Consider the following 17,833-nt stretch of genomic DNA (forward strand, 5'->3'; position numbering starts at 1 on the left):
GTTTATGATGGTAACAGGGTTAAATATTAAAGATCATCCCCTACTGACACAGTTTACATCTTAACAATGTAATTATGACAGTTTATGATGGTAACAGGGTTAAATATTAAAGATCATCCTCTACTGACACAGTTTACATCTTAGCTATGTAATTATGACAGAGTTTATTATGGTAACAGAATATTAAAGATCATCCTCTACTGACACAGTTTACATCTTAACTATGTAATTATGACAGAGTTTATTATGGTAACAGAATATTAAAGATCATCCCCTACTAACACAGTTTACATCTTAACCATGTAATTATGACCGAGTTTATTATGGTAACAGAATATTAAAGATCATCCTCTACTGACACAGTTTACACCTTAACCATGTAATTATGACAGAGTTTATTATGGTAACAGAATATTAAAGATCATCCTCTACTGACACAGTTTACATCTTAACTATGTAATTATGATAGAGTTTATGATGGTAACAGGGTTAAATATTAAAGATCATCATCTACTGACACAGTTTACATCTTAACTGTAATTATGACAGAGTTTATTATGGTAACAGGTTTAAATATTAAAGATCATCCTCTACTGACACAGTTTACATCTTAACTATGTAATTATGACAGAGTTTATGATGATAACAGGGTTAAATATTAAAGATCATCCTCTACTGACACAGTTTACACCTTAACAATGTAATTATGACAGAGTGTATGATGGTAACAGGTTTAAATATTAAAGATCATCCTCTACTGACACAGTTTACACCTTAACAATGTAATTATGACAGAGTTTATGATGGTAACAGGGTTGAATATTAAAGATCATCCTCTACTGACACAGTTTACATCTTAACAATGTAATTATGACAGAGTTTATGATGGTAACAGGGTTGAATATTAAAGATCATCCTCTACTGACACAGTTTACATCTTAACACTGTAATTATGGCAGAGTTTATGATGGTAACAGAGTTGAATATTAAAGATCATCGTCTACTGACACAGTTTACATCTTAACTATGTAATTATGACAGAGTTTATGATGGTAACAGGGTTGAATATTAAAGATCATCGTCTACTGACACAGTTTACATCTTAACTATGTAATTATGACAGAGTTTATTATGGTAACAGGGTTGAATATTAAATATCATCCTCTACTGACAGTTTACATCTTAACTATGTAATTATGACAGAGTTTATGATGGTAACAGAATATTAAAGATCATCCCCTACTAACACAGTTTACATCTTAACTATGTAATTATGACAGAGTTTATGATGGTAACAGAATATTAAAGATCATCCTCTACTGACACAGTTTACATCTTACCTATGTAATTATGACAGAGTTTATTATGGTAACAGGTTTAAATATTAAAGATCATCCCCTACTGATACAGTTTACATCTTAACTATGTAATTATGACAGAGTTTATTATGGTAACAGGTTTAAATATTAAAGATCATCCTCTACTGACACAGTTTACATCTTAACTATGTAATTATGACAGAGTTTATGATGGTAACAGGGTTGAATATTAAAGATCATCATCTACTGACACAGTTTACATCTTAACTATGTAATTATGACAGAGTTTATTATGGTAACAGGGTTAAATATTAAAGATCATCCTCTACTGACACAGTTTACATCTTAACACTGTAATTATGACAGAGTTTATTATGGTAACAGGTTTAAATATTAAAGATCATCCTCTACTGACACAGTTTACACCTTAACAATGTAATTATGACAGAGTTTATGATGGTAACAGGTTTAAATATTAAAGATCATCCTCTACTGACACAGTTTACATCTTAACTGTAATTATGACAGAGTTTATGATGGTAACAGGGTTGAATATTAAAGATCATCCTCTACTGACACAGTTTACATCTTAACTATGTAATTATGACAGAGTTTATTATGGTAACAGGGTTAAATATTAAAGATCATCATCTACTGACACAGTTTACATCTTAACTATGTAATTATGACAGAGTTTATTATGGTAACAGGGTTAAATATTAAAGATCATCCTCTACTGACACAGTTTACATCTTAACTATGTAATTATGACAGAGTTTATTATGGTAACAGGGTTAAATATTAAAGATCATCCCCTACTGACACAGTTTACATCTTAACTATGTAATTATGACAGAGTTTATTATGGTAACAGGGTTAAATATTAAAGATCATCCTCTACTGACACAGTTTACATCTTAACTATGTAATTATGACAGAGTTTATTATGGTAACAGAATATTAAAGATCATCCTCTACTGACACAGTTTACATCTTAACTATGTAATTATGACAGAGTTTATTATGGTAACAGAATATTAAAGATCATCCTCTACTGACACAGTTTACATCTTAACTATGTAATTATGACAGAGTTTATTATGGTAACAGGGTTAAATATTAAAGATCATCCCCTACTGACACAGTTTACATCTTAACTATGTAATTATGACAGAGTTTATGATGGTAACAGGGTTGAATATTAAAGATCATAATCTACTAACACAGTTTACATATTAACTATGTAATTATGACAGAGTTTATGATGGTAACAGGGTTGAATATTAAAGATCATCCTCTACTGACACAGTTTACATCTTAACAATGTAATTATGACAGAGTTTATGATGGTAACAGGGTTGAATATTAAAGATCATCCTCTACTGACACAGTTTACATCTTAACAATGTAATTATGACAGAGTTTATGATGGTAACAGGGTTGAATATTAAAGATCATCCTCTACTGATACAGTTTACATCTTAACACTGTAATTATGACAGAGTTTATTATGGTAACAGAGTTTAATATTAAAGATAATCCTCTACTGACACAGTTTACATCTTAACTATGTAATTATGACATTTTATGATGGTAACAGGGTTAAATATTAAAGATCATCATCTACTAACACAGTTTACATCTTAACTATGTAATTATGACAGCGTTTATGATGGTAACAGGGTTGAATATTAAATATCATCCTCTACTAACACAGTTTACATCTTAACACTGTAATTATGACAGAGTTTATTATGGTAACAGAGTTTAATATTAAAGATAATCCTCTACTGATACAGTTTACACCTTAACCACAAACGTAGTGGATTTGTGTTGTTGATAACGCAGTAAAATGTGGTATATTTTCTTTCTGACAATAAATAACACTACTAAAATATTGCCATCTTATATAATAGCAATATATAAGAATGTAAAAATTCACATCTAAAAAGTAATAAAATCCCAGGTCTCCCTTTATGGTCATAAATGGTGAAATTCTGATCATGAGTAATACAGTTTTCTGATCAGTGTTTAAATAGTTTATTACTGTTTGGAGGTTTACCAATTCAGACAAATAATTTATAATTTTAACAAATAATTTAAAACATCTCAACTGATTGGTCTTAATAAAATTAAGAAAAAGTTTTAAAATGTTAACAAGTGTTTGTAAAGTTCACCACCAACGCTGGACGACAGTGCCCACATGTGGACAATATAGGATACTACAGTCAAACAACTGAGAAATATTCACTGAAACACTGCAAATCTTAATTGATACAATTCATATCAACATCATTATGATGATAATCATTATTCAAACATCAGATGTTCAGGCATTATCATCGACCTTCACTTAAACGTAAGGGTTCATGACAGATACAGATTCTTCCTGAGAGTGTGTCTCAGATTTATCACGTATGATGATTCAGCAGATTTGCGGTTGTGTTCATAAACGGCACGATTCACCGCCATGTGCATGTCCACCACATGAGTCCTCCTGAAATGAGACAAAAACAACCATTAGTAGCCGAATACTTACATTACATAAAGCTTAAAAGAATATCTTACACCCACAGAAGTGAGTTTTAAAGACAAAAACCTGACAAATGTCTTGAAATAAAATATGTGAACAATGTTTTGAGGTAACCGGAATAATTAACTCCAGGCCGTTGAAGTATTAGTAAAACAATGCTGTGCATCGTGACCGCATTACTGGAAGTATAAGCACACAGCATGACAATAAACAGATGGAAAATGAAAACATTTACATGTAAAAACTAATAGTAATAAATATAAAAACTAAAACTAAAATATTTGATTGAAAGAACAATATATTAAACTTCCTTTATGACAATAAATACACATATAAGTATAACACTACTAAAATATTGGCACCTTATATAATAGCAGTATACGGTATTTTTCTAATAATATGAGTCATTTGTTCCTTACAAAACTGGCCTCAGAATGTCACGAATGAACTCTCAGAATGTAAGAGTAATAATACTGAATAATAGTGAACATTGACATGCAGAAACATGTGATCTACAATGTCAGTGTAATAGTGAACTCTCACCCCACGAGAACGACACACGATAGTTTAACACTACTTCTACTACTTCTCTAATAAAACCTTCAATGATCAAATATATGACTGCAGAAATATTCAAACTGAAAGGTGCTTTAGAAATGTCTATCTAATCTAATCTAGGGCTGGCACTAATGATTATTGTGGTAATCGAGTAATATGTCAATTATTTTGACGATTAATCAAGTAATCAGATTTTTTTTGTGGTAATAAAAATAGACCTGAGTGAACAATAGCCTTTAAAACGACTTAAAATACATATACAATAACAATGAGGCAATAATAATTGGACCAAATCAAGGATGTAATTCTTGCCTGATTGTCCCGGATGGAGTTAAACTGGAGTCTGATTATTATGATTGTGTAATTATGCTGAAGACCTGTAACTTGCTTTCTATATAATTATGAAAGAATAAGTGAAATTGTCCGAGTGACGAAGGCGAAGAGCAGAAACGTGTCTTTATCTCCTGTTTGTAACATATGAAGTATTTTTAGAGTGCAGACCTTTTTTTGTGCATTTTTTAATCAAATAAAGTATGAAAAAGCAATTAATCATATGGTTTAATTGAACAATAATGTAATCCTATTAAATTTATGTACATTATGTATTATAACACATGCAGGGTTTGAAATTAACTTTTTCACTCACCAGCCAATTTAGCGTATACATTTTACAGAAATGAATCAGATTAACTATGTCACTCATATACACACGACCGTTCAAAAGTTTGGGGTCAGTAAGATTTTTTATGTTTTTAAAAGTCGTCTCTTCTGCTCACCAAGACTGCATTTATCTGATTAAAAATACAAACAAAAACAGTAATATTGTGAAATATTATTATAATGTAAATCATCTGTTTTCTATGTGAATATACAGTGAAGTGTCATTTATTCCTGTGATCAAAGCTGAATGTTCAGCATCATTACTCCAGTCTTCAGTGTCACATGATCCTTCACAAATCATTATAATATGATGATTTGATGCTCAAGAAACATTTATGATTATTATCAATGTTGAAAACAGTTATTTACATTTTTATGTCATGATGCTTTGATGAATAGAAAGTTCAAAAGAACAGCATTTATCTGAAATCTAAAGCTTTTGTAACATTAAACACGACCGTTCAAAAGTTTGGGGTCAGTAAGAATTTTTATTTTATTTTTGGGGGAAATAAATAAAATAAATCAATACTTTTATTCATCAAGGATGAGTTAAACTGATCAAAAGTTACAGTAAAGACATTTATAATGTTAGAAAATATTCTATTTTAAATAAATGCTGTTCTTTTGAACTTTCTATTCATCAAAGAATTTTGAAAAAAAATTGTACACCGTTTTCAACACTGATAATAATCATAAATGTTTCTTGATCATCAGATCATCGTATTATACTGATTTGTGAAGGATCATGTGACACTGAAGACTGGAGTAATGATGCTGAACATTCAGCTTTGATCACAGGAATAAATGACAGTTTAAAATATATTAAAATAGAAAACAGTCATTTTAAATTGTCATAATATTTCACAATATTACTTTTATTTTATTTTATTTTTATCAAATAAATGCAGCCTTGGTGAGCAGAAGAGACTTCTTTTAAAAACATAAAGAATCTTACCGATCTAAAACTTTTGACCAGTAGTATATATAAATTATTATGTATTATGAATTATTAGATTTCATACATTCCTTTCTTATTCCAACAAAATCCTGTCATCCAGCATCTCCTCTTCCTCTTCAGCAAATACGTGTTTACGGTGGACAGATCAACACAGTTCAGAGAACATCAGAACAGTCTATGATGTTGGAAGAATGTATGTTCTGTCCACCAGATGCTCTTTAATCTCCACTCTTGCTTCAGTGCCACTGAACGAGCACGCTGTTATGTGCTGTGTAGTGACGTGTGTGTGTGTGCTCAAGTAAGCCAGATAATACACTGTTTCGGCGATATACGCTGTTTTTAATATATCATGATGACTCTTTGAAATTTGCACTAAATCTGCACAGATCTGGCTTACACGAAACTTCCCCAGCAAAGTGAGTAAAGTAACATGCCAAAAAAAATAAATCAAGATCAAGCCAGCAGCCGTATCACCCTGTAGCCCAAGACTGGTCTCCCACTGAAGCTAAGCAGTGGTGAGCCTGGTTAGTTCCTGGATGGGATACTCCTGGGTAAACCAGGTTGCTGCTGGAAGAGGTGTTAGTGAGGCCAGTAGGGGGCGCTGTTCACCCTGTGGTCTGTGTGGGTCCTAACACCCCAGTGTAGTGATGGGGACACTATACTGTCAAAGAGCACCGTCCTTCGGATGAGACGTAAAACCGAGGTCCTGACTCTCTGTGGTCATTAAAAATCCCATGGCACTTCTGGTAAAGAGTAGGGGTGTAACCCCGGTGTCCTGGCCACATTCCACCCATCGGCCCTTACCAATCATGGCCTCCTAATAATCCCCATCCACTGAACTGGCTCTATCACTCTCTCTCCACCTATAGCTGGTGTGTGGTGAGCGCACTGGTGCCGTTGTACTGTGGCTGCCGGCGCATCATCCCAGTGGATGCTCACACTGGTGGTGGTTCAGGAGAGATCCCCTGATATGATTGTAAAGCGCTTTGGGTGTACAGTAGTACATATGAAAGCACTATATAAATGCCTCATTCTATTCTATTCTATTCTAAGATCCAATCCTTGATTAATTTAGTTTGTGAGAAATGCGTAGGCCTATAGTGTGAGAGCGTGAGAACAGCGTCAACTGGCCGATTCTCACGCTGAAGAGAAGTTTAGCCACAAACCCCTTCACCTCAACAGGAAGTTTTAAAGGGGGGGTTGATCATGATGTCACTTTTCTAACTTTAGTTAGTGTGTAATGTTGCTGTTTGAGCATATACAACATCTGCAAAAGTTACAACGCTTAAAGGGATAGTTCACTTTGAAATAAAATTTTGGTATGTTTTAGCTTACCTCAAGGGCATCCAAGATATATACAGATACACTAGATGTCGCATTGGGTACGGTTTCGTTCCAATGAACTGCAGTAGCCAAGGCGACATCTAGTGTATATATCTATACCCGCCCGCGCCCTCAGATCATTTGGACGTGGCTGTGTTCAAGAGGTAACAACGATATAAATACTGTTCGTTTTCTCACACAAACCGCTCGTTTCGTGTCTTAGGCCATCAATGTGTACTTACGATGGGGAATTGTTTAATTTGGACGATGTGGAATTGTTGAAGCTAAAACATACCAACATTTAATTTCAAAGTGAACTATCCCTTTAAAGGCACACTATAGTCGACTCTGCCATGATTCACGCCTGAGATGTGTGCTAGTGTCTTCCAGAGAGTTGGCTTCACATGTTGTTGATGTATGTGATGTCGTGCCGTAAAGGAAGTCGTGATTCTGGCGAGATCTGTCAGGGCACCACCTCTCAAACCTGCATTGCTGGTTTTGCCCCCCCATAGAATACATAAATATGTTTCTAAATATGCAAATTGTTGTTCATCGCAATTTCATAATAAAAGTTTAAACCGTCGCTCTTGGTTTGCATGTTTTGATGTGCACATGTTCTTGTTCAAAAAATGACAGCGATTGGTGATTATGTTACACTTTACAGCCAATCAAATCCTTGCTTTTTAATGGCGTACTCCACAGGAAACACCGTCACGTTTTAATATCACAAGATCTCGTCACACCCCTGTAAATAACACACCCCCTCTTCTGTCCTTCAGTCTCAGTCACACACACACATGCTGTAAAAAATTAGCTTTTTTGAACAACTTCACATAAAACACTCTGGGGACAACAGAGACTTATTTTACATCTCGTAAAGAGGGGCATTACACCCCCCCTTTACCCTCGCGAGATCTCATCACACCCCTATAGATAAGAGCGTCTCACCTCTTCTGTGTTTATTAATAATGTAATCCTATTCAATGTATGTACATTATGTATTATAACACATGCCTGCAGAGGGCGCCAACGGCCTGGTGATTGTTGTTGTTACACTTTACAGCAGATGCTTTTCACTGCGTACTCCACAGGAAATACAGCGAGATCTCATCACAGCCCCGTAAATAAGAGCGCCTCACCTCTTCTGTGCTTCGGTCAGGGAGGCTCTGAGGGCCTGTAGATACACGGACCGGTGGTTGGGCGTCTCCAGCTGGTGTCCATCAGTCCAGCAGTGGCTCCAGAAGACATCAGCGTCCACCGGGACCGTCCGGGACCGGCACGAGGACACCGGCCCGTCGGTCTCCAGCTCGTCGTCGTCCTGCCCCACACACACCCCTAACTCCTCACACACCTCGTAGCTCTGGATGAAGAAGAGCTTGGGCTTGCCGGCCAGGCCGGGGCAGGAGTGTGAGCTGAAGAGTGTCCTGAGGGAGTCCAGGCTCAGTCCCGGAGCGAGCGGGTCGGTGGCCAGCAGGAGTGAGGAGCGGCTCCGGCTGATGATGCAGCAGATGAACGCACCCGCCCTGTGGAGCTCCTGCTGACGGGACACTTCCCTCAGCGTGGACACGACCTCTCGCACACTCAGCAGCCTGTGCACCGTCACACTGAAGCGCAGCGCCGTGAACGTCTGCTCCAGCTCATCTGGGAGGGACACAGGGGGCATTAGCATTCCTTGAGAGTGGCAGTGATGGTTCCGTTGAGAACCTTTGATAACATTCATTCCACAAAAGGTTCTTTAAAGGTGCGTTGTGTAATATTTAGGAGGTTCAACACTGATAATAAGCATAAATGTTTCTGGATCATCAAATCATCATATTAGAATGATTTCTGAAGGATCATGTGACACTGAAGACTGAAGTAATGATGGTGTAAGTGATTCTCTCTCTCACCTCCTTCAGTGCCGACACAGTCTATGATTAAACACACTCCTCTGGGGTCCGTCATACTGTACACTTCCTCCTGTTAGACACCAGAACACACTCATCACACACATGATGACAATCCTTCATCCTCACACACACACTCACTTATATTACCATAAAGTCTTACTGGGAAATAATGTCTATGTGAGTAATGCTATGTTGAAAATATTTAAAGTGACTATTAAAGTGAATATTATCCTACATGCAAAACTGTACTTCAGTCTACAAGCTGATAACCTTAATAAACTGAACCACTAGGGGGCGCTGTTAGACTCGACGCGGAGTTAAACCCCTCTTAGCTGTTCTAATGGTGCCTTCACGTGCTATGGTAATTATGGTAAATACCAAAAGCCGACGTGGAAAATGCACATGAACACCCCCTCATGTGGTATTTTCCACTGGGCAACTCGTAGAATATTTTGATGCACGAGTTGCCGAGATGAGATAACCTTTGACCTTTTCAAAATGGCGGAGAGCAACGCAAGAGTCGTGAATAAGCATTGTACACAACTAAACGTTTTTTGCTACTGTTAGCTGATAGTTTTTGTAGCCTATACAATGTTGTGTCATTAACAATTGTAATATAATGCGTTAACACTCAGTGTCAGTTTTAAAAATACCGTTATGGTTTGGTGTTACCTACCCAGAGCAGATGCTAGCTAGCAGTCAATAGGAGCCTCCTAGTAATGAGCGGTCAGGCAAATTACTCACGTGAATGTATTTTGTCTGTAGTGTACGCCAGCGACACCATGATTTACTGACTTAAGCAATCTAAAATTGTTTTAGCCAAATAACAGGTCTGGATCTGTGAGTCCAATTTTTTTTTACCTACATTACGACAACAAAAGCACTTGAACACAACACACTGGTAAATACCAGTTCACGAGTGGAAAATATCATCTTTTCCATAGCACGTGAAGGCACCATGAATCCACTGTAAAACACGACTTCAAGCCAAGGGGCTTATTGCTTTTATAAAACGGTTACTCCACAAAAATATTCATTTTAATATTTATTTCATTCATAAAATAAACACCAGCAACCAAAATATATATAACGTTATAACACATTTATTCCTCCGCCAAGCAATGTAGTTCCTAAGAGGTTGCCTAGCAACACGTGCGACAGCAACAAAGAATCACAAACGGCAGTTGCGCAGTAACACTAATGTAACGCGGTCACAGGTGTGTGTGTGTGTGTGTGTGTGTGTGTGTGTGTGTGTGTGTGTGTGTGTGTGTGTGTGTGTGTGTGTGTGTTTGTTGAGTCATTTACAACGGCTTCGAACGCGGCTCAACCAATCAGAATCAAGGACTGGAACTATCCGTTTCATAATCTTTTGAAGTTATTCAGAAGTTATTTTGCATATGGTCAAGTTATAGAATTAACCTTTTGTTTGAATAAAATCCAACATTTCTTTGACCATCGATGTTCCTTGTATTGAACAAATATAATTAACGTTAGTGCTGGGCAACGATTAATCACATCCAAAGTAAAGGTTTGTGTTTACATAATAAATGTGTGTGTACTGTGTATAATTATTTTGTATATATAAATATATAAATACACACACATGCATGTATATATTTAAGATGTATATACACTGAACATATATTTATACATAATTTATATATATATAAATATATAAATATATTATATATAAATATTTTTCTTAAATATATACACATGCATGTGTGTGTATTTATATATACAAAATAATTATACACAGTACACACACACACACACACACAAATATATTATGTAAACACAAACTTTAAAAATCATGCTACACACATCATAAAAACAGTAAAAACAATGACCTGGCAGCGGGAGCTAGAGCTCGGCAGTTCCTTCTTCACTGTCGTCTGCTTATCTACGAGAAAACATTACAAAAGACAAATGTTATGCTACGTCATACACTCTTAAAAATAAAGGATCTTTATTGGCATCATTCATGAAGAACTTTAACATTCACAGAATCAATGATTCTTTTCTCTCAATGATTCTTTTCTCTCAATGATTCTTTTCTCTCAATGATTCTTTTCTCTCAATGATTCTTTTTTCCTCAATGATTCTTTTCTCTCAATGATTCTTTTCTCTCAATGATTCTTTTTTCCTCAATGATTCTTTTCTCTCAATGATTCTTTTTTCCTCAATGATTCTTTTCTCTCAATGATTCTTTTCTCTCAATGATTCTTTTTTTATAGAGTAGATAATATAAACTGCTTTAGATAAAGGGTGGAGACTGGAGACTTAACATAGTTTGTGTGACTTTTTTTAACTTCACAGTTCATGGTTTTTGTGACGTCACTTTTGCGAAGCCCTGAGACAGAATGAAGTTTTGTCTGAACTTTTGACTGGTATTTCCTTCAACTCACCACAGAATTTGTTAGTCTTGCGAGTCACATTACAGGAAACCGGTGAGACACCAAACGAGGTGTGTGGCTGTGAATGACAGGAACAGAGAGAATGACTGAAACTGAAGCGTGAAGCAGTGTATGTGTTCTGCATGACGGAGCGAGCGGAGTGAACCTCACCGGTGGCGGTCTGAAGTGTTGAGGACGCCCTGGAGGACACGCTTCTGGATTGGTCATTACAGCTGAAAGAGCGGTTCTCAGTTATTATAGAAAGGAAACCTGATCTAATCAGTTACATTTCCCCTAAAATCCCCATTCATACTAGTTACAACTACTGACGTAAAGAAAGAGGAACTGAATCACAGGACATTTCTACTACAGTATTGTGGAATGTGGAAGTGAAACCGTCTCATGTGAGTGAAATACTGAAGCCATGAATGAAACAACCGGCTGACTACTCACTGTACTATATGATACTTTACTTACTCTATTATATGATTAAAGTGCCTCTATTATGCTATTTTATAAGTTCCTAATTTTTTACAAGCTTTACATGCATCCCAGTTCAAAAAACTGTTTAATTTTCTCATGATATCCACTGCATCATCAGCTCTTTTCTCTCAGTGTCTGAAACGACATGATAAAGGATTAAGTCTCTCTAAACTCCGCCTCTCTGAGAGCTGCTCTGCTCTGATTGGTCAGAAACCAAACAAAATCTCAGCACTTGATACACAGCGAACAATAACGATGGACCTGAAGTTATTGTACAATAGTTATTGTAGTAAAAGTTATTGTACAATAACGATGGACCTGATGGACCGGTTTTACAGTTTCAATCTCATCACAGTGGATTTGCTTTGGCAGCAGAAAACAGCATCTTCTCCACATGAACGACATTTCACAAAAGCTCTATTACACACTACATGAAAAGTAAAATCCAAAAAACGCATAATAGTGGCACTTTAAATCTAAAAAACCATCAATAACAGCGAGCCACTGGTCAGCCTACCTGTGTGCTGGAAGCGGCTGATCTTCTTGGCCAGATCCGCCCTGTGAATGGACCTCAGGCAGCTTTCGATGAAGTCCATCTTCTCACTGGAGAGCTGGTCGAGTTTCTCCAACTCCACTACAATGTCTAAAAAACTCTGCAAATAGTTGCAAATACATATCAGTTCCACACATGAAAAAACCAACAGCAAAAAGCTGAAGAACAACGCCAGAAATACAACATACCTGGACGTTTTCCAGTTTTTGTTTTGGTAAAGTGTCTCTGAGTAAGAATGCCAATGACTTCAGGTCCTCGGTGTCCATGTCCTCGCTGACCTCAGCCATCAGCGACCTGAAAACACATGGTTAAAGGGGTGGTATAATGACACTTTTCACAAGATGTGAAATAAGTCTCTGATGCCCCCAGAGTGTGTGTATGAAGTTTAAACTCAATATACTCCTCAGATATTAGCATGTTAAAGTTGTCGCTTTTTGAGGTGAGCAAAAACGCATCATTTGTGTGTGTGTCCCTTTAAATGCAAATGAGCTGCTGCTCCCGGCATAGAGGGCGGAGCTTCAAGAGATTGTGTGTAGAGACTACACATAAGCTACATAAATTAATCAACTAACCATTCAGAAACATCCTGTTGCTTCTACATGTTGTCACTTCTTCTTTGTCCGACTTCGGTTTGAACATAAAAGGCTAAAAGTTTTTGAAATGTTCAGTGCATGTGTGTGTGAGGTAATCTAAGCTGCTAAAACACACACACACACACACACACACACACACACACACACACACACACACACACACACACACACACACACGCACTGAACATTTCAAAAACTTTTAGCCTTTTATGTTCAAACCGAAGTCGGACAAAGAAGAAGTGACAACATGTAGAAGCAACAGGATGTTTCTGAATGGTTAGTTGATGAGTTTATGAAGCTGATGTGTAGTTATCTTCTAGTCATTGATTAGCATATTCTGTCTTGATAATCTATAAATCGTGTTCCGGGGGCGGGGTTTATGTAAATGTTAGGGTTGGTGATGTCACTAGCCCGTGAAGCAGCTCATTGTAGTCTCTACCAGCCGTTAGTTGTAGTCCTTAAAAAGCGATTTCTTTAAAAGCAAATATCTCCCTTTGCTTTGAACTTTGAGCGTTGTAACTTTGCAGATGTTGTTTATGCTCAAACAGCAACATTACACACTAACTAAAGTTAGAAAAGTGACATCATGATTTTAAAACACTCTCGTCTGCGCATCAGTGGATCATGAATGAGAGCTTCACCTGTATTCTGGCACGGTCTGCCGGTTCCTCAGCATGCCCTCGACCGAGCTCTTGCTGGTGCTCAGCACTTCTCTCAGCAGATCGTAGCGCTTGATCTTCAGAACCAGCTCCATCAGGAACACACAGTCCACCCCGGTTTGGCTCAACAGTGTGTGTAGTGTTCCTCTGGGATCTGCAGAGAAGCGATCGGGGTCCAGGTCTCCACACAGGTACGAGATACGCTTGCACTCGTCTGTGCTCAGCTCTTCTGTGATCTGACTGATGGTGTGGTACAGGCCTGACATTCTGCTGCAAACACACGCTGAGGAGCACAAACACTCACCTTAGACCTTCACAACAAGCAATACTGCGTTTAAAAGACGTCTAATAGCCGTCTAAACACAGCCCTAGACGTCTAGGCTAAAACAAGGCAAAAATTGGCCAGTCAGAGAAAATGTTATAGATGTCTAAACCATAGCATAAGAATAGACTAGTCATCAACTAGATAACAAAGAAATTAAATGAGTGAAGAAATTAAACCAAACATCTTGACATTCTGCTGCAAACCCACGCTGAGGAGCACAGACACTGACGTCATGACTTTACACCTCTCTCATTGTGGTTCATTTACTGACATACTGACTCTAGTTTTAGACTAGAATATTTGCGTGCACATTTTTGCATTTTGCATATATAGTGAGACAGATGGTTCATTGTCAAGGTGAGCTAAACTTTGAAAAGGTAGTTTTCCCTTCTAAAAAAAAAAAAAAAAAGCAGATAAAATCAGCCTAAGCTGGTTGGCGTGTTTTAGCTGGTCTCCCAGGCTGGATTTAGAGGGGTTTTGGACACTTTTTAAGTCAAGTCAAGTCACCTTTATTCATATAGCACTTTTTACAATACAGAGAGTTTCAAGGCAGCTTTACGGTAATAACAGGAAAATAATGCAACAAAGTTAAGTAAATTCAGTGATGGTTTTAGCTGACCAGGCTGGTCTTAGATGGTCAAGCTGGGAGACTCGCTGAAACCAGCTAAGATCAGCCAACCTAGGCTGGTTTTAGCGTTTTTATTTTTGTTTTTTTGCAGGATAATATCATGATATTAAGTAAGAGATAATGTAGAGCGAGGCGGTTGTTATAGCGAATACAACCTCGACAGGCTAATCAGGACCCCGACGCGAAGCGCTTATTACATGGCTACCTACCAAATACATCAATAATTTGACACAAAATATTTTTTGAGTTTATTGATTTAACAACGATTGTATTCAAATGCTGTAACGATAACAGCGGTCTGTTATCAAGAATTATTACATGGCTTGGTTGAATTCCAATGTAGAATGCGGTCTGTTATTTCTTGAGTACAGACCGCTGCTAAGTATAACACACTGTTGCCATGAAAAACAGAGCGTTGCTATGGACGCAGGATTCTAACTGGATTCTAACCGTAGAGACGGAACGGACTATTTTCTTTAGCGGAAGCAATACAATCGTTTTTAAATCAATAAACTCCTTTTTAAATCAATATTTTGTGTCAAATTATTGATTTATTTTGTAGGTAGCCATGTAATAAGCGGGATAATGTATAGCTATACATAAAAAAAAATTATACATTATCCCTTACATAACACACCGCATTCTAGCCCTACATTAGAATTCAACTAAGCCAATAGCCATGTAAAAAGAGCATGTATTTCATTAATCAACTCTTTTGACTAGGGTAAATTGACTGGAACCAGCTTCCAGAAGAGATCAGAGGTGCTCCTACAGTGGTCACATTCAAATCCAGACTCAAAACACTTCTGTTTAGCTGTGCATTTACTGAATGAGCACTGTGCCGCTGTTCGTCCGACTGTTTGTACTGTACTGTATTTTATTTTATTTTTCTAAACTGTTTTAATTATTCTTATTTCTTTTAATTATTTTAATTTCTCCTATGTCAGCAGGGCATTTAGCCCGTAACTGTAAATGCCCACTCAGAAGGTAAAAGAAAGAGATAATGTGAAAGTGACGTGTATTAATGTGGGTTTGAAAGTAGAACAGTATTTAAATGACGATATTAAAGTTTTCGTCTGAGAAAGAATGTGAACGCAGTGCTAAAGAAAGTGAAAAGAACGTGTGAGTAAATGAGGGAGAAAAGAAAGTTAAAGGAAAGTTGATAGATGGAAGTCGTAAGAAGATTGAAGGTTAAAAGAAGGTTGAAAGATTTAAGTCTTAAGGGAATCCTTTGAAGGAAAGATCTTTAATAATATTCTTTTTTTTCTTTTTTAAAAGTACTGTATTTTATTTTATTTTTCTAAACTGTTTTAATTATTCTTATTTCTTTTCATTATTTTAATTTCTTCTATGTAAAGCACTTTGAATTGCCATTGTGTATGAAATGTGCTATATAAATAAACTTGCCTTGCCTAAATATTGGGATATTTATTTTACATTTATCTTCAAATGGCATCAATCAGCATGACTATCATAAAACGATTCGTCTATAATAATAATAATAACATGGTAACCATTGTTTCCGCCAAAATAGCACTGTATAATCGTATATTAAATGAATATCTTCAAGATTTCTATCACAATATGCTTAATTCTTTTTGATGACAGTCTGTTTTACTATATCAACAATAACTTTATTCACACTTTTAGCTAAAGACAAGTGATGAGTGCTATTATGGATGTTGTACCCGGTTGCCGTGGTAAAGGTTGCGTGACCGCGCGCCTAAAACGCTTACGTGTTTATGTGTTGATTGAGTCAATAACTTAAAATATTCTGTGATGAAAAGAATCAGACATAAAGCTTACCTCGAGAGAGCTGTTCTTTGGACTGAACTGGAGCCTCTGCACATTATTAATAGCGCTGATAAAGAGTTGGAAAGAGGAAATGATGAAATGGTAAATTCGTTCAATGTGGAAACCAGTCTTCCGGAAAGCAGTGGAAAGAGGAACTTGCGTCATTGTCATGTGAGCTAACGTTACAATTAGATGACCTAGCCTATTTGATTAAACCCTAAGAAGAAATATACATCCCACTTGTTGAAATTCACCTTTTAATGGCATACACTGGGGAAAGTCCCTGAAGCACCTGTCATTATCTGATCTGATATTTCTCTTCACTGGCAGGAACATTCAAAATAATGCTTTTAGTTCATAGTGATAACTTTTGGAGTATATTTTTTTAGTATTAAATGCAGTTTAGTCTTAGACTTGTTCGGCTGTCAAGAAGACATTAAAAGGAGATTGAAATGATATATCAGTTCTCTTACGAGAGGTCTCTCGTACTGCGTAAGATATCTTACGCTAGGGGAAAATCTTTTTTCCGCGAGATATTGAAGCCAAAAATTATCCTTAATTTTGTAATAAAGCAAAACGCGTTGCGGCAGCATGCAGACATAGGCGAGGCAGCTCGCGCGCCTATTGGCTGCTCTGCGGCAACTGCAGCAGCCTATCGAGCGAGGCCTGGCGTGACGCCAGACCCAATCAGGGCACTTCGCGCCCGCTGCGTCACGTCCCGCCGAAATGGGTGTGGTCTAGGCCTATAAATACCGCTCGCAGGCAGCTATTATCTTATTTTTCATCCTTCAAAAGAAGCACACGCATCGCTGGAGCTGGAGAAGAAGCCGCGCCGTCTGAGAGAGAGCACCTTCAGCGGGACGAGTCACTGAAGTCGCTGGCCGCGCTGCCTTCCTGCTGCGCTTTCCGGCGCTTATATCCTTTCTATTACACTGTACTCTGTTTGTGTGTGTTCACATTCTAAAAGAGCTAGCGTCTTTTTCAAGATGCCTTCCTGCGGCTCGTGCAGAGCCACACTCAGCGACGGGGACCGCCACGTGGTTTGCGTTTCCTGCCTGGGTGAGGAACATGCAGTTCTCGCGCTCGCTGACGGCGGCTGCCCTCACTGCGAGCTGATGACTATGGCGACTCTGAGGACTCGCCTGGCCTTCTTCGCCGAGAC

General features: G+C 37.3%; 1 protein-coding gene across 1 annotated transcript; it reads right to left on the reverse strand.

Annotated features, from left to right (window-relative positions):
• Positions 1-2,563: 2,563 nt before the first annotated feature.
• Positions 2,564-17,148, reverse strand: cflarb (CASP8 and FADD-like apoptosis regulator b). The gene is made up of 10 exons (XM_082176198.1): positions 16,684-17,148; positions 13,907-14,207; positions 12,861-12,966; positions 12,637-12,772; positions 11,808-11,869; positions 11,649-11,715; positions 11,091-11,143; positions 9,241-9,310; positions 8,491-8,992; positions 2,564-3,816 (listed from the first exon to the last, which is right to left on the reverse strand). Exons 2-10 carry the CDS (start codon positions 14,188-14,190, stop codon positions 3,687-3,689), a joined length of 1,410 nt encoding a protein of 469 aa, XP_082032324.1. The 5' UTR covers positions 14,191-14,207; positions 16,684-17,148; the 3' UTR covers positions 2,564-3,686.
• Between the last annotated feature and the right edge of the window lie 685 nt (positions 17,149-17,833).

Source organism: Leuciscus leuciscus (assembly GCF_965113295.1).
Source record: "Leuciscus leuciscus genome assembly, chromosome: 7".
Classification (NCBI taxonomy): domain Eukaryota; kingdom Metazoa; phylum Chordata; class Actinopteri; order Cypriniformes; family Leuciscidae; genus Leuciscus; species Leuciscus leuciscus.